The sequence below is a fragment of the Ranitomeya imitator genome, chromosome 4 (genome assembly GCF_032444005.1).
Source record: "Ranitomeya imitator isolate aRanImi1 chromosome 4, aRanImi1.pri, whole genome shotgun sequence".
In the NCBI taxonomy this organism is placed as follows: domain Eukaryota; kingdom Metazoa; phylum Chordata; class Amphibia; order Anura; family Dendrobatidae; genus Ranitomeya; species Ranitomeya imitator.
The window spans coordinates 83,921,748-83,939,575 of record NC_091285.1 but is presented as its reverse complement, the minus strand read 5'-3'; the positions used below and the strand labels follow the sequence as shown (position 1 = coordinate 83,939,575).

At 44.7% G+C, this 17,828-nt stretch overlaps 1 protein-coding gene across 1 annotated transcript in view; it reads right to left on the bottom strand.

The window, feature by feature from the left end:
• Positions 1–12,455: 12,455 nt before the first annotated feature.
• NPM1 (nucleophosmin 1) overlaps positions 12,456–17,828 on the bottom strand; it is a 30,789-nt gene continuing 25,416 nt past the window's right edge. The window contains exons 9-11 of the mRNA XM_069763857.1: positions 14,696–14,806; positions 12,791–12,865; positions 12,456–12,675 (exon numbers count right to left, since the gene is read on the bottom strand). Coding sequence (XP_069619958.1) covers positions 12,625–12,675; positions 12,791–12,865; positions 14,696–14,806 — 237 coding nt within the window. The 3' untranslated portion in view covers positions 12,456–12,624. The remainder of the gene's footprint in view (positions 12,676–12,790; positions 12,866–14,695; positions 14,807–17,828) is intronic.

The window sequence follows — 17,828 nt, the reverse complement described above, 5'->3', positions numbered from 1 at the left end:
CCATTCCCCGTTTTAAGGTTGTCTGGCTGAGGAAATTTGCTTACTCGTTATCCTTTCCCTTTATGTGTAGGGCCGATAGTTGTAGATGATGTGCCTCCATAACCTGGAGAATTTCTCAAGCTAGCCACATTAGGGGCCGGGATTTTGAGTCCCCCTGGTAATTGATATAGGCAAGTTCTGTTGGCCGACGTTATGCAAACATAGTCTCCTAAATGGGGAAAAAACTATTACGGCCTTCTTTATTGCCAGCATTTCTTTGTAGTTTGAGGAAAGATCAGCTTCCACCTCTGACCAGATTCCCCTGGACTATGCGGTCCCAGAGTTGAGTGCCCCATCCTTCTGTGATTGCATCCATCACGATCACATCCGATATCTGGCAGGACCATGGAATTCCTCGTGACAGATTCTTTGGATCCTGCCACTAGGTCATGGAGTCTACTGCTTCCTGGGAGAGCATAACCTTCCCCCCTAGGTGCCCTGCAAACTTCCTTTCTCCCTGTACGACATCCTGCTGTAAGGCCCTGGAATTACACTGGGCCCACTGTACTGCTGGAATGTACGACGTCATTGATCCTAGTAGGGACATAGCTTTCCTCAGGGACATGATAGGATTGGTCAATGCTGCTGATACTAGGGCTATAATTATGTCTTTCTTTTCTTCTGGCAGGAGACAGACCTGCCTATCTGAGTACAAAATAAGCCCCAAGAAGGATTGAACCTTTAGGGGCTGCAGCCTTTGACTTTTCAATACTTATCATCCAACCGAGTCTTGACATAGTGGCTTGGATGTGCTTTAGTCGAGAACTGCAGTCATATTCTGTTCTGCCGATCACAAAAAAATTATCCAGATTTGGCACTATTAACACGTTCTTTTCCCGCAAATGTGCTGTCACCCCCAGAACTATCTTGGTGAAGATTCTCGGGGCCATGGACAGACCAAACGCCAAAGCCCTGTACTGGAAATGTCTGAGTTGTCTGTCTATATACACAGCTACCCTCAGGTACTGATGGTCTTCCTGATGGATGGGGACATCATAATATGCGTCCTTCAAGTCTAAAGACACTCATGTAGCAGCCTGGGAACAAGATCTTTATTGCTGATTTTATCAAATTCATTTTGAACAGTCTGTAGACCAGGAACTTGTTGAGGCCTCTCAGGTTGATAATTGTCCTGAACGACTGGTCACCTTCCTTATCAGAAACAGGGGAGAATAAAAATTCCTCCCCTGCTGCTGAACAGGAACCTCCACCAGTATTCTCCTTTGAAGAAAAAGAAACACTTCCGCCTTTAGGGCCTGTTCCTTCCAGGATCTAGGGGATCATGACGCTGTGCCTGGGAATGGATGTGAACTCTAGTTTAAGCCCTGATCTTATTATACCGAGTACCCAGGCATTGACCGAGATTTCCTCCCAGGCAGGTTGGAAACGGGACAACCATCCTCGTACCTGGGACTGCCCATCACTTGGAGGAATTTTGGTTCCTCGTCGAGGAACCCCCGAACATAAAACCCTTGCTCCTTCGTTTCTCATCCTTCCAGTCTCCCTCTTCCTTGGAGGGTCTATTCCTGCTATACCTTCTCCTACGAAAGGAGCTTTTGAACTGAGGATGGGACACATTGGAAAAGCCTTTTTTCTTATCTGCTGCCTTGTCTAGTATAACGTCCAGGGCTTGACCAAAAAGATATTTTCCTTCACATGGGATAGAGCATAGCCTAGTCTTGGACTGGGCATCTCCCGGCCAGCTTTTGAGCCATAAAGCTCTGCGGGCAGCATTAGACAGGTCTGCCGACCTGGCTGCTAATCTAACAGAATCAGCCAAGGTGTCAGAAAAAAAAGGAAGCTGCTCCCTGCAACAGCGGAAGGTCTGCCAGGATCTTTTCTCTCGGGGAGTTGTCTCTAAGATTGTCGCCAAGCTGCTGCAGCCACACCACCATAGACCTTGCCGCGGAGATTGCCACTATTGCCTGCTTTAATGAGCCTGCCGATGATTCCCAGGCTTGCTTTAGGAAGATTTCTGCTTTCTTATCAAAGGGTTCCCTGAGAGTCCCTAGGTCCTCAACGGGCAACTTAGATCTTTTGACCGATTTTGCGACCACGATGTCTATCTTTGAGGTCTTCTCCCATATACCCACCTCTTCCTCATCAAAAGGATATCTCCTTTTTGAAGATGGTAGTGGACCTTTCCTTTCCGGCCTCTTCCACTCTCTACTAATGAGCATTTAGATTTTTTCATTAACTGGAAAGGAACGCCTCTTCCTCTGTTCCAAGCTGCTGAACATAATGTCCTGGACTGTTCTGGTAGTCTTGGGATCAGATGTGCCCATAGTGGACCTTATTGCCCTAACCAGCCTGTCAGTATCCTCAGCTGGGAAGCAGGGTCTACCCCGTGTCCTCGTCAGAGGATGAATCCAGCAGGTCCGAATCCCCCCCCTAAACTCTACTGATCTTTCAGACGGTGATGACAGTAGTTCTGGCTTTCCCTCTTCTCTTTGACCCATAAGGTGTTTTAAGGACGCCTGGACCTCTGATCTAATGATGGCCTTCAGGTCCACAGAGAACCCAGGGGTTTCTTCTGAGACAGTTTGCTGTATGCACCCTGGGCATAGCTTCCTACTATAAGTGCACGGTAAATCCCCCTTGCACAGGGCACACTCTATTGTTCTACTTTGAACTACGTTTAAGCGGCTTTCCCTAGTGAAAGAATAAACAGAAAAAGTTGACCTGTTTTAATACAGTGCACCTTCATGTAGATCACTCGCCATTCAGCTGATTAATCTAGTCTACAGTACTGGAGACTGAGGCTGAGCTGGTTCTGAAAAAAGTCTTCCCCTTGAGGTGGGGTATTGACATGCTTTGCTTTTCAGGCTGGTCCTGCTGCTTGTACGACTGCTATCGCTGCGTCCTTGCCGATGCTGCTGGCAGCGCTGAAATGGTTCCTGTGTTGACTGCAGTGAAGATAGTGTTGCTGCTGTGGCATCGCTGCTGTAGTTCATCCATACTCCGGATTGCTGCAGGAAAGCCATCTTTCTGGGAACATCCCCTTCTATATCGGATGGCCCAGCTCACCTCTGACTCAGTCTTCTGAAGTTCAAATCCGGCATGCTGTGTGTAGGGATCGCTTTCCGGCGCACTCTGCCCCAGGACACACCAGCTTCAACCAGCATCCCCGACACGTGCGCAGACCCAGAAGCAAGTCCCAGCGCACATCGCTGGGGCGCTACTGCACCCTCCAGCATGCAGACCTCATGTTGGTTAGGAGACATTTACCCAAGAGGTCTTAGCCTTCACCCGTGGACGGCATCCCTCGTTCCTGGACACACACCCCACCCCCTGGTAAGTGTACCACTTCCTTCTGCAGGCTCCCACAAGGACAGGAAACTGAACTGATGCAGAGGAGAGGTACTGCCTTTTTATTCAGTAGTTTTCCTGTCCTGGTGAGTGGAAAACCTCTCTCAGGTGGTGCCATCATGGGAGAAGGGAAAGTTAAAACTGATGTGGAGAGGTACCGCTCATTAAATCAGTAGGTTTCTGGTCCTCTCAGGTGGTGCGGCCATGGGAGAAGGGGAAAACAAGATTTTGGGTACTTCACCATAAAATCTGTTTCTCGGAGCCTTCATTGGGGGACACAGGAAACCATGGATGTATGCTGCTGCCACTACGCAAAAAAAGTTAGCTCCTCCCTAGCAGTATATACCCACCAACTTGGAGAAGGCTAGTCAGTTAGTTAGAAAGCAGTAGGAGAAGCAGAGAACATAACATGAATTTAACAGATAACAGAAAACAAAGGCGGGTGTTGTGTCCCCTAATGAAGGCTCCGAGAAACAGATTTTACAGTGAGTACCCAAAATCTTGTTTTCTCTCTCGCTTCATTAGGGGACACAGGAAACCATGGGACATCCCAAAGCAGTCCCAAGGCTGGGCAGAAGTATCATATCGTCAAGGCCAAGCTCGGGTCACTGCAGGTTGCAGGATCATTCTACCAAGGATCGCATCTGATGAAGCATGAGTATGAACAATGTAGAACTTGGTAAATGTATGAATGGAGACCCATGGAGCAGATTGCAGAGCTGCGAGGCCTACACCTGATGGCATACTGCCCAAGAGGCCCTCGCCGAACACGTGGTATGTGCCAAGATCCCCCGTGGGTGTGCTTTACATCTGAGATGGTAAGCTACCAGAACAGTGGAAAGGATTCATCGAGCGATGGTAGACCTGAACACAGGGAGACCTTCTCATAGACCCTCTGGGATGGTAAAAAATCTAAATTCTGGACAGGCTCAATCCTGAACAGGTAAGTACGTAGGGCTCTCACGGTCTGAAAAGCTCAAACGAAGACTCGTAGGACCTCAAGCACAAGATTCATATCCCAGGAGAGTCGGTAGGGAGGAAAACGGAGTGAGATTCTTTGATGGATGTATTAAGATGTCAGCGAACAGCCAGATTCCCTTGAAAAACAATAAGAGAGGGCAGAAACTAGTCTCCTGACAAAAGCAAGGGACTGTCCGGAATTCATACTGAACTGTAGGAAAGACAAAATGGATGTGAAGGGGGAAAAAAAAAAAAAAAAAACATCGGAGCCACCAGATGAATCTCACATCAGCGGAAAATAAAAACAGAGTAGCCTTCTCCCAGTTGGGTATATACTGCTAGGGAGGAGCTAACTATTTTTGCATAGTGTCAACCTACTAGTGGCAGCAGCATACACCCATGGTTTCCCTGTGTCCCCCAATGAAACGAGAGAAAATTGATGTGTGCAAACATCTTCTGAAGGATTTGTTACTTCCGAGATTTACACGTTGTAGATTTAATTCATCTAGTCAGGGAGAATCTGGTGACTCAGGGATGACTAGTTAGAGGTTAATCAATAAAGATGCCCAATGCTGAAATCTGAACCTTCAGTGTACTAGCTTCCGACATTTATCAAAACCTTAATGTAGAAAGTCTAACATTTTTTAAATGTTTGGACGCGAGGTTTATGACAGTCTCCCCATATTGCGAGCAGAACTTCTTACAAATGTTTGCATATATAGCAGAGGTTGAATTTACTACTTGCCTGGATTGTAAAAGTAACCTGATCTGAGAGGCCCTGCCCAGAGTCCTCAGGTTCTGCCTCAGGATCCAAGCTGACCGGCATTGCTACACCTTGTTCCTGTAATCTGTGAATACTATATTCCTATGCCCATTTACTTTATTATACTGCCTGATTTCTAGTGTATTTTCATGCTATTAATTTGACCACACCAGCCAAATTTGTCTTTTTAATTGTTTTGTGTTCATAGTCTCTTAATAAAGATTAAACATGTCAAACATTTGGTACTTTATTTTGGTGTTATAGTAATATCTTTTAAGCAACCTGTCTGCTTTCCTGTCCATAGGGTGTCTTAAGGTTATAGGAATTTTCTAACTGGATGTCTTTGCCACTAGCCATCGTGACTGATGTTTTTTAAATTCTCTTCTGAGACTAACCTCATCATGTAATCCTTTGGTATAACCTATTCTTAGCATTTTCCATTCCTGAATTATCATGGCTCTAATATGCTTGACAGGAATGTCCCTATTTATTTGGATCCTTAAACTGCCAAACATTTCATCCTGAATAGTGGGTCACCTGTGTCCTCAATTGTCATGGTGTTTTTAACTGCCTGAATAAGCTCACCTATATTTTCTGATAAATGTTTTACTTTTTCTTCTCTGAAGAACTGTAGTTACTTCCACTCCTTCCATGCCATTGCCAGTAATGACTGCTGTTTTATAATACTAATTGCATACTTGCATTATGGGAGATATAAAAGATTAAACAGCATGATCTGGCATTGATTGCGGGCATAGTGGAGGATAGATACGATATATAATATAACCCATATGATGTGGTGAACACACATTGGAGCACGGGGTGCTCAAGCTAGGGTCTATAATATATACCACAATCCCATTGCCACATGTCCAGTTTTTGCGTATTTTTTGTATACTCTTTTCCCCCCTCACTAAAGTTTTGTAATTTTCTACTTGTATGGACCTCAGTATCTTTTGTGTATTCAGAATTCCATCTCCCATCAAGGTCTTATGACAGGACATGATCTGTACTGGCTGAAGAGAAACCAGCTTGGAAACTGCTCTGCATCTCTTGCCGTATCATTGACCTCTTGTCTGCCATGAAAGAAACTGCAACGCAGTCAGCACATAATTGCTTCCTATACGCTTCTGGTAATTTGCACTTAGCACATCTATTGGCTCTGCAGATGCACCACACCTATAGGTGTTTGTTTGTTTTAGCAACAATTTTTTTTATTTTCCCAAGGGTAAAAACAGAAACTGGACCCCAAAAGTTATTGTACAATTTGTCCCGAGTACGCCAATACCCCATATATGGGGGGGTGGACCCCTGTTTGGGTGCACGACAGGGCTCGGAAGGGAAGGAGCGCCATTTGACTTTTTGAATGAAAAATTGGCTCCAATCTTTAGCGGACACCTTGTCGCGTTTGGAGAGTCCCTGTGTGCCTAAACATTGGAGCTCACCCACAAGTGACCCCATTTGGGAAACTAGACCCCCCCAAGGAGCTTATCTAGATGCATAGTGAGCACTTTGAACCCCCAGGTGCTTCACAAATAGATCAGTACAAATGAAAAAGTACTTTTTTTCACACAAAAAATGTCTTTTAGCCTCAATTTGTTCATTTCCACATGGGCAAAAGGATAAAATGGATCCTAAAATTTATTGGGCAATTTCTACCGAGTACACCGATACCTCACATGTGGGGGAAAACCACTGTTTGGGCACACGGCAGGGCTCGAAAGGGAAGGAGCGCCATTTGACTTTTAATGAAAAATTAGCTCCAATCGTTAGCGGACACCATGTCGCGTTTGGAGAGCCGCTGTGTGCCTAAACATTGGAGCTCCCCAACGTGACCCCATTTTGGAAACTAGACCTCCCATGGAACTAATCTAGATGTGCAGTGACCACTTTAAACCCCCAAGTGCTTCACAAAAGTTTATAACGCAGAGCCGTGAAAAAAAAAATTTCTTTCCTCAAAAATTTTTTAGCCCGCAATTTTTTTTATTTTCACAAGAGTAACATGAGAAATTGGACCCCAAAAGTTGTTGTCCAGTTTGTCCCGAGTACACTGATACCCCATATGTGGGGGAGGGGGGGGGGGACCACTGTTTGGGCACACGTCGGGGCTTGGAAGGGAAGTAGTGACTTTTGAAATGCAGACTTTGATGGAATGGTCTGCGGGCGTCACGTTGCGTTTGCGGAGCCCCTGATGTGCCTAAACAGTAGAAACCCCCCAACAAGTGACCCCATTTTGGAAACTAGACCTCCCAAGGAACTTATCTAGATATGTGGTGAGCACTTTGAACCCCCAAGTGCTTCACAGAAGTTTACAACGCAGAGCTGTGAAAATAAATCATTTTCTTTCCTCAAAAATGATGTTTTAGCAAGCAATTTTTTTATTTTAACAGTAACAGGAGAAATTGGACGCCAATAATTGTTGTCCAGTTTGTCCTGAGTACGCTGGTACGCCATATGTGGGGTAAACCACTGTTTGGGCGCACGTCGGGGCTCGAAAGGGAGGGAGCGCCATTTGACTTTTTGAATGCAAGATTGGCTGGAATCAATGGTGGCGCCATGTTGCGTTTAAAATGTATCTAACGAATTTTCTGGCCAATTCGGCAGGCGCACTGCGCATGAGCCCGCCATTTTGGAAGATGGCGGCGCCCAGGGAGAAGACGGACGACACCGGAGCTCGGTAAGTATGCAGGGGTGGGACCAGGAAGCAGGGGGTGGGAATCGGACTGCGGGGGGAGCGGACAGGAGGACGGAGGGGAGGACAGCAGATGACAGGACGGAGGGGAGGACAGCAGATGACAGGATGGAGGGGGAGGAGATTGGTGGCGGTGGCAATCGTGGTCTCCAGCCATGGCTGATGCTATTGCAGCATCGGCCATGGCTGGTTTGTAATATTTCACCAATTTTCATTGGTGAAATATTACTATCGCTCTGATTGAAAGTGAAACATCACTTTTAACAGCCAATCAGAGCAATCGTAGCCATGGGGGGGATGCAAAGCCCCCCCCCCCCCGGGCTCAAGTACCACTCCCCCTGTCCCTGAAGGTCGGGTGAAATTACAGTTAACCCTTTACTGTAAATTAAAGGGGGTTACCACCAGTGAGAGAGATTAAGATCTATGGGCTGAATGGATCACCCGGAGAATCTGCCTCCAGAGCTTAACAGCTCATTTACATGCAACAAAATGGTAGAATTTTCAAGAACAACATCAAACTGCAGTTATCAAGGTATTAGTTCAAATTTCTATGACCTACGTGCCCATATAAACTGCTTAGGATAGTGGCTCCTACAGAAATTCTGTAGGAATTCAGCAGCATTTAAAGCTTAGACAGTACCAACCAAAGGTAGCATCACAACTTGTGATGCTAGGAAGACTAATATTTAACCGCTTTGTGCCGAAGCCCATTTTCATTTTGTGTTGCTGTGAAGGATTACCCCTTCCTCCCACGTCACCAATCCGTGACGTCACTACACAGGCCCAGCTCTCCGGCGCCCCCTTTGTCTCTCTGGTCAGTAAAGGGACTGCACCTAGAGCAAATGGCCGCCGGGGAGACTGCCCTGTTACCCACCCTGGGTATTCTAAGATTCGCAATCAGAGTAAAAGGATCAGCCCAAAATTAATTTATGATTTAATTGCCTTAAGGGCGCACTAGATAATTACAAGAAATATACAATCACAATATATCAAGAGTTACAGTCAGAGTACAATATAACAACAATAATACAAGGCTTAAAGGTATAAAGCTGGAGGTCAATTTACCAGGTCGAAGGTCGCTTGTGGAAGCCGGGGGGCATAGCATTCCGCAGGTCCAAAAACTTAGTTGCCGGGCAGCCCCCAGAAAGCATGTGCTTGCTCCCCTCTGGCTGGCATACCCTGTTCCTTAAGATGTCATCATCATCATCTTCTTCTGTGGAGTGAGACCCTCCCAGTGACCTCAGCTTCTTCTTATACCTGGCTGAGCCCCCCTGCCTGCAGCTGGGTGGGCTTAGCAATCTCCACCCCCTCTGTCTCCCTGCAAGATTTATTCCAATATCTAATAAATGGGATAACTTCTCTCAGGATGATCGGATCAGCACACGGGCAGTACCAGCGCCTGTGGTTTGTTCTGCCGGTCGTACTGGGATCAAACCTGGACCCATTCGGTCCCTGTGGGAGGCTGATCCCTATATCTCGGGTTTCAGACCTTCCACCGTCACGGGAGTCACACTGTTGGATGCACAATTTCTTTAGGGTAAGGAGAATATTTTTTATGAGCCTGTACCTCGGACGATGCGTCCATAATTCACAATTCCATGTTGGAGACGGTTTGGCTGGGCTGCCATAATAGATGTGTATCCAGTGGCCACTTGGCATGCGTGTTTTAATTAAGCCCCCAAGCATTTCCAAGCCCCCTGGTGGCGTGGTTTCCTCATGGGGCTTTGAACTACCGTCTACAGTTTACACTGAGCTCAGCCCGTTAGCATACTAATAGGAACTCTATTCATTAGCAAAGGTGGGGGCCAGGAGCACTCCTGTGTCCAGGAGACAAAATGGAGTCACGCCAATCTGATAGCATGCCTGTTCCAAGATGGCGGCTGTTCCCTCATCACAGTTCAGAGCCATAATTTTTTTTTCAGTCAATATGGCCATGTGAGATATTTTTTTTGCAGGGCGAAATATACTTTTGAACGACACCATTGGTTTTACCATATCGTGTATTCAAAAACGGGGGAAAAATAAACCAAGTGCAATCCCACACTTGGTTTTTTTCCCCATGTTCACTAAATGCTAAAATTGACCTGCTATTATGATTCTCCAGGTCATTACGAGTTCATAGACACCAAACAAGTCTAGGTTATTTTTTTATCTAAGTGGTGAAAAAAATTCCAAACTTTGTAAAAAAAACAAAACAAAACAGCAAAACAAAAAAACCAAACACCATTTTCCGATACCCGTAGCGTCTTTTTTGTGATTTCGGGTTGGGTGAGGGCTTATTTTTTGTGTGCTGAGCTGACGTTTTATAATTATACCATTATGGTGTATATCCATCTTTTGATTGCCCGTTATTGCATTTTAATGCAATGTTGCGCCAAACAAAAAGCATAATTCTGGCGGTTTGACTTTCTCGCTACGCCATTTACAGATCAAGTTAATCCTTTTATTGGTCGGGCAATCCTGAATTTGGCGATAAATACAGTACAGACCAAATATTTGGGCACCTGCTCATTTAAAGATTTTTCTGTATTTTCATGACTATGAAAATTGTAAATTCACACTGAAGTAATCAAAACTATGAATAAACACATGTGGAATTATATACTTAACAAAAAAGTGTGAAAACTGAAAATGTGTCTTATATTCTAGGTTCTTCAAAGTTTTGCTTTGATGACTGCTTTGCACACTCTTGGCATTCTCTTGATGAGCCTCAAGAGGTAAACACCGAAAATGGTCTTCCAACAATCTTGAAGGAGTTCCCAGAGATGCTTAGCACTTGTTGGCCCTTTTGACTTCACTCTGCAGTCCAGCTCACCCAAACCATCTCAATTGGGTTCAGGTCTGGTGACTGGAGGACAGGTCATCTGGCGTAGCACCCCATCACTCTACTTCTTGGTCAAATAGCCCTTACACAGCCTGGAGGTGTATTTGGGGTCATTGTCCTGTTGAAAAATAAATGGTCCAACAAAACGCAAACCGGATGGAATAGCATGCCGCTGCAAGATGCTGTGGTAGCCATGCTGGTTCAGTATGCCTTCAATTTTGAATGAATCCCCAACAGTATCACCAGTAAAGCATCCCCACACCATCACACCTCCTCCTCCATGCTTCACGGTGGGAACCAGACATGTAGTCCATTAGTTCACCTTTTCTGCGTTGCACAAAGACACGGTGGTTGGAACCAAAGATCTCAAATTTGGACTCATCAGACCAAAGCACAGATTTCCACTGGCCTAATGTCCATTCCTTGTGTACTTTAGCCCAAACAAGTCTCTTCTGCTTGTTGCCTGTCCTTAGCAGTGGTTTCCTAGCAGCTATTTTACCATGAAGGTCTGCTGCACAAAGCCTCCTCTTAACAGTTGTTGTAGAGATGTGTCTGCTGCAAGAACTCTGTGTGGCATTGACCTGGTCTCTAATCTGAGCGGCTATTAACCTGCGATTTCTGAGGCTTGTCACTCGGATAAACTTATCCTCAGAAGCAGAGGTGACTCTTGGTCTTCCTTTCCTGGGGCAGTCCTCATGTGACAGTTTCTTTGTAGCATTTGATGGTTTTTGCACTTTCAAAGTATTCCCAATTTTTTGGACCGACTGACCTTCATTTCTTAAAGTAATGATGGCCACTCGTTTTTCTTTATTTAGCTGCTTTTTTCTTGCCATAATACAAATTCTAACAGTCTATTCAGTAGGACTATCAGCTGTGTATCCACCAGACTTCTGCTCAACAGAACTGATGGTCCCAACACCATTTATAAGGCAAGAAATCCCACTTATTAAACCTGACAGGGCACACCAGTGAAGTGAAAACCATTCCCGGTGACTACCTCTTGAAGCTTATCAAGAGAATGCCAAGAGTGTGAAAGCAAAGCAAAAGGTGGCTACTTTGAAGAACCTAGAATAAGACATTTTCACTTTCACACTTTTTTGTTAAGTATATAATTCCACATGAATTGTTAATTCATAGTTTAGATGCCTTTAGTGTGAATTTACAATTTTCATAGTCATGAAAATAAAGAAAAATCTTTAAATGAGGAGTGTCCAAACTTTTGGTCTGTACTGTATGTCTATGTTTGATTTTTTTATTGTTTTATTTTGAATAAGGTGAAAGGGGGGTGATTTGAACTTTTGTATTTTTTAAATATTTAATTTTTTAGACTTTTGGCATGCTTCAATAGTCTCCATGGGAGACGAAGCTGCCATACCCCGATCGGCTCTGCTACATAGAGGCAATAATCAGATCACCTATATGTAGCTGAATTAGTCACTTATGTATGAGCGCTGACCACTGGGCAGCGCTCACAGCAAGCAGTCAGTGACAACCATAGAGGTCTCCGGGAGACCTCCAGTTATCATGCCAACCCACCGGTGACCCACGATTATGTGACAGGGGTCACTGGTGGGTGGATTTCCAGCTCGATGGAAGCGCGTGTTAAATGCTGTCAGTTGCAATTCCACCCACTGCTATTCCGGGTACATGTCAGCTGTTCAAAACAGCTGACATGTCCCGGAAAGGTGCGGGCTCACCGCCGGAGCCCACATCAAAGGAAGAGAAGCGACATGTGCAGTTCTAGTATGGTGCATGTCGCAAAGGGATTAATTCTCAAATTATAAAAATTTGTGAACACTAAAGTTTACCACCCAAACCAACTGTAGTTCCATCTAAAATAAATGCTTTTATGCCACAATGTAGGCATGTGAATTTTCAAGTAAAATCATTTTTATTCAACATTTACAATAGGATAAGCTTGACTTTCTTGACAATATTGGGGAGTACAAAAAAGGAGAGATCCATTCCAGACAAAAAAGAAAAAAAAATAACTAGCAGTATAAAATTAGATGGGTAACGAAACTGGAATAAATCAAGTTATTTTATGTCTTTCAGAGTCTTTCTCCAATTCCAGAGATCATCAATCATCTGTGAGAGAAAAAAAAAATTAACACTAAATGGGAGAATTTTCATACATAGACATCAAAATAAAGTGTTGAAAATTGCTTGTTCCATTATGTGACAAATATTCTTGATGCCTCACCTTCTTATTGTCCATTCTGAAGCAATTCTTCACGTAGTTTGAAAACTTTGCTTCGGCTTTTGGAAGAGACGCACCCTTAAGAGGTATAAATTAGAGACAAGTTATTTATCCATAGAGATAGACAGCAAAATAGAATAGCTTAGAACGTTTAAAAACAAGAGTGTCTCTCCTTTCAGATACTCCATTGCTGAGGCTCCAGCATTTACTGGTCCCCTGCCAGTATACGCCCTGCTTTATTAATGAAAAATTGACAGTGATTGGCAGTAGCTGTCTGATCCATGCTGGGTTGTCATCCCTGAAGGAAGAAGAGACCAGCAGGAACAAGAAGATCTGAACCTGAGCCGCTGGAAGATCAGCCAGGTTAGTATGGCTCTAAACTTCCTCTTTAGTAGTTTTGTTTAGCAGGTAAAGATACCGAAGTTTGAAAATCAGCATTAGGGGGATTTGTCATTCCTGTAGAAATATTACATGCAAGTCGCTCCCCCCACACATGATTTTCCCATTTATTTTCCTGCCTTCAGCAGCACTGTATTAAAACACTCAATTGGAGTAATTGGCGAACAAATGCTGGCAGTGAAAGTATCAGCACTCATCTTACTCTGGGCATTCTGCTTATTAGAACAATCTTCTGCAGCAGACTTGACAAATTCACTGCCCCCTGGTAGTATAATTAAAAGGGTATCAATAAAAACCTCAACTTGGCAAGGAAAAATTAAGCCCTCAGTCAACACCAGATCACGAAAAAAGGAGACTAAATCTTGAATATATATATATATATATATATATATATATATATATATATATATATATATATATATATATATATATATATATATATATATATATATATAAAATTTGAATTTTTTCACCTCTAAAAAGATACACATTTGTTATCTGCAAACGCATAATGATCTGGAGATACGGAGCCTCCCATCGGACTGGACTGGGACCACCCCTGGGGAAGTATAATCTAACTCGTTTTTCGTCTCTCATGTTACATCGGGGGCTTATCTACGACATTACAGAATGCTGTAGATAAGCCCCTGATGGCGGAGGCCGCAGCTTATAGGCCAAAAATGGGGTGACAGATTCCCTTTTATGAGAGTCTGTGCTCCACTGGAGGGGTCGTCATGTGGTGCTCTGATTACCTATTCATCTGTATGAATCCGATAGCTGCTACTGCACAGACACGGCCAGCGCTATTTTCAGACTTTTTAAATATATGTATACCATCAAAATCAATATATTTGTGATCATGGTGCAGTGAAGGTGTCGCCACCTGCCTGCAGGTGGTGATTTTATTTTTTTTATATATATAATATTCATTATGTAAACTAGGGGGCAGGTGACTGGGCAATCAGTGACCCGTGCGAAGCCATACTGCTTAGCTAAGCAGAGCACCACAGGTAGGCCCCCTCACAGGCTGTCCCAAATCACAGGCATATCATTAACTGAAAAATACAGATTAAACAACCACAAGACTGATTTCATCACCCAGGTATCATTTTAATCAGTAAAACGGCGCCGACCTAACACTGTGCATAGGTTACTGTGCACAATCCTGCGGACAGGTTCCCTTTAAGGTCTCATTCACATAACTGAAGCAGAAATTACTCATGTAATTCTACTCCAGAAGAGCTTTTATCTTCTTGCGTGCTGGGGACACTACCTGCTCCTTGTCTCAATAGGGGCAGAATTCAGAAACATCTCTACAGCATGGGTTTAGCCGAGGATGTAGCACATCGCTGCGCACAGCATCTTTAGTGTACAAAGCAAACAGTTGATCATTGTGATCACTGCAGTTATGAATTGATTAGAAATGAAGCACACTAGCAACATCCAAGTCTGGATTCACATTAAACCTGATAAATTGGACTACAGAGACACCGAGTAGATGCCATGTACCTTGTCATGTGTAGCCTGCATTTTTGCCTTCATCGCATCAAAAGTAAGGGGTGTTTTCGGTGTCTTAGGAGATTGTTGCTTGTTTTCTTGTTTCCCTTTTTGCTCTGGTGTCTAAAAAGCAAAAGTGAACATTAAATATCGGTAGTGCCTGCAGAAGCTAGAACTAGTGCACCTAATGTAACTAAACCAAGTAAGAATATACTACCATATTACATTTGTATTTGGTTGCATTTTCATTTCCGTGTGTTGGAGCCAGAGATGCAAGGGCGAACTATGGTCTCATGCTTCAGATGCATAACAGAATGTAGAGAGTTCAAGTCAGGAGTCACAAGGCCAGGTTATCATCATCATCTTTATTTTTTATATAGCGCTAACATTCTGCAGCGCTTTACAGTTTGCACACATTAGCATTGCTGTCCCCGTTGGGGCTCAATCTAAATCTTGGTGTGTACTTGAACCACAACACTGCAGTAGGCCTTTTTGGGTCAGAGGTTTCTCTGCAATGTTAAATCTACTAATCTACAAATATTATCTATCTGCTGGAGTGGTGACAACTATTAGACTGATATGAGTTCCATCACTGGGACTCCCACCATTTGCAAGAATGGGGAACTATGGTACTGACCTGCAGCTCCTTCCTGCAACACTCAAGCACTGTCTGACAGGCTTAAAGCACAGCCCTGCATGCAGAGGAAGGACTGAGCCAGCAGCTCTCAGAACTCTGAAGTGAGTGACATTGCTCATTGTTTCCATACAGTATAAGACCATGCACAGGACCAGTGTCACCACCTGCTGGAGAGTCTCAGCATAGCACATGCCAGGGGAACAAACTGGCCAGTGATTTATTCATCATGAGATTGTATAAAAGTCTCAGGATGGTGTGTTTTGTGGAATGGGTGGGCAGATTGGCAGAGGTGAATGAGAAACCAGAAAGTAATGCCTCCTGTTAGAGGAACGTTTAAATAAAGCAACAGCCTGCTTTTGACAACCTAACCATTTTATTTTTTGCAGGATAGATACTCTAAACTTGTCAAGTATTATTAATGTACCGTATATACTCGAGTATAAGCCGACCCGAGTATAAGCCGACCCCCCTAATTTTGCCACAAAAAACTGGGAAAACTTATTGACTCGAGTATAAGCCTAGGGTAGAAAATGCAGCATTTACCGGTGAATTTCAAAAATAAAAATAGATGCTCCATACCGTTCATTATTGCCCCATAGATGCTCCATATACAACTGTGCTATATAGAATGCTCTGCACCGTTCATTATGGCCCCATAGGTGCTCCTTATAATGCTGTGCCCCATATATGCTCTGCACCTTTATGGCCCCATAGATGCTCCTTATAATGCTGTGCCATATATGCTCTGCACCTTTATGGCCCCATAGGTGCTCCTTATAATGCTGTGCCCCATTTATGCTCTGCACCTTTATGGCCCCATAAGTGCTCCTTAGAATGCTGTGCCCCATATATGCTCTGCACCTTTATGGCCCCATAGGTGCTCCTTAGAATGCTGTGCCCCTTATATGCTCTGCACCTTTATGGCCCCATAGGTGCTCCTTAGAATGCTGTGCCCCTTATATGATCTGCACCTTTATGGCCCCATAGGTGCTCCTTATAATGCTGTGCCCCATATATGCTCTGCACCTTTATGGCCCCATAGGTGCTCCTTATAATGCTGTGCCCCTTATATGCTCTGCACCTTTATGGCCCCATAGGTGCTCCTTATAATGCTGTGCCCCATATATGCTCTGCACCTTTATGGCCCCATAGGTGCCCCTTATAATGCTGTGCCCCATATATGCTCTGCACCTTTATGGCCCCATAGGTGCTCCTTATAATGCTGTGCCCCATATATGCTCTGCACCTTTATGGCCCCATAGGTGCTCCTTATAATGCTGTGCCCCTTATATGCTCTGCACCTTTATGGCCCCATAGGTGCTCCTTATAATGCTGTGCCCCATTTATGCTCTGCACCTTTATGGCCCCATAGGTGCTCCTTATAATGCTGTGCCCCTTATATGCTCTGCACCTTTCATTATGGCCCCATAGGTGCTCCTTAGAATGCTGCTGGTGCTGCCATAAAAAAAAAAAAATCACATACTCACCTCTCTTCTCAGGACGCCGGCGCTTTCAATAATTACCTGTTCCTCTGCGGCTCTGTCTCCAGCACTGACGCTCAGCAGAGGGCGCGCACTGACTACTTCACAGCGCCCTCTAACCTGAGCGTCATTGCTAGAGGACGCTGGAGACGGAGCTGCACCGGAGCGAGGAGCAGGTAATTATAGCGCTGCGCTCCCCTTACCTGCTGCGGCGCAGTCCCTGGCTTCTCCGGCGCTGCAGCTTCTTCCTGTAATTGAGCGGTCACATGGCACCGATCATTTACAGCAATGAATATGCGGCTCCTCCCCTATGGGGGTGGAGCTGCCTATTCATTTCTGTAATGAGCGGTGCCATGTGACCGCTCAGTACAGGAAGAATCTGCAGCGCCGGAGAAGCCAGGGACTGCAGGGACCGCGCCGCAGCAGGTAAGTATGATTACACAGCCCCCGCTCCCCCTCACCTGCTGACACCCGGGTATATGACTCGAGTATAAGCCGAGAGGGGGACTTTCAGCCCAAAAAAATGGGCTGAAAATCTCGGCTTATACGCGAGTATATACGGTAGATCTCTTCATTGGGCAGCACGGTGGCTCAGTGGTTAGCACAGCAGCCTTGCAGCGCTGAAGTCCTGGGTTCAAATCCCACAATGACAACATCTGCAAGGAGTTTGTATGTTCTCCCCGTGTTTGCGTGGGTTTCCTCAGGGTTCTCCGGTTTCCTCCCACATTCAAAAGACAAACTGATAGGAAATCTAGATTGTGAGCCCCATCGGGGACAGTGATGATAATGTGTGCAAACTGTAAAGTGCTGCGGAATATGTTAGCGCTATACAAAAATAAAGATTATTGGATCAACAGCAATCCAGGGTACACAGTCACTGCGGCTGATCGTTTACGTAATCACTACTTTTTCTACATCCGTGTGAGAGACCAAGTTTGGAATCGACGCAATGTCTGGATTGACTGCTGGATTCACTGCTGGATTCATTGTAATTTAGCAATCTGCCATGAACCTTGGAAGTAAGCAC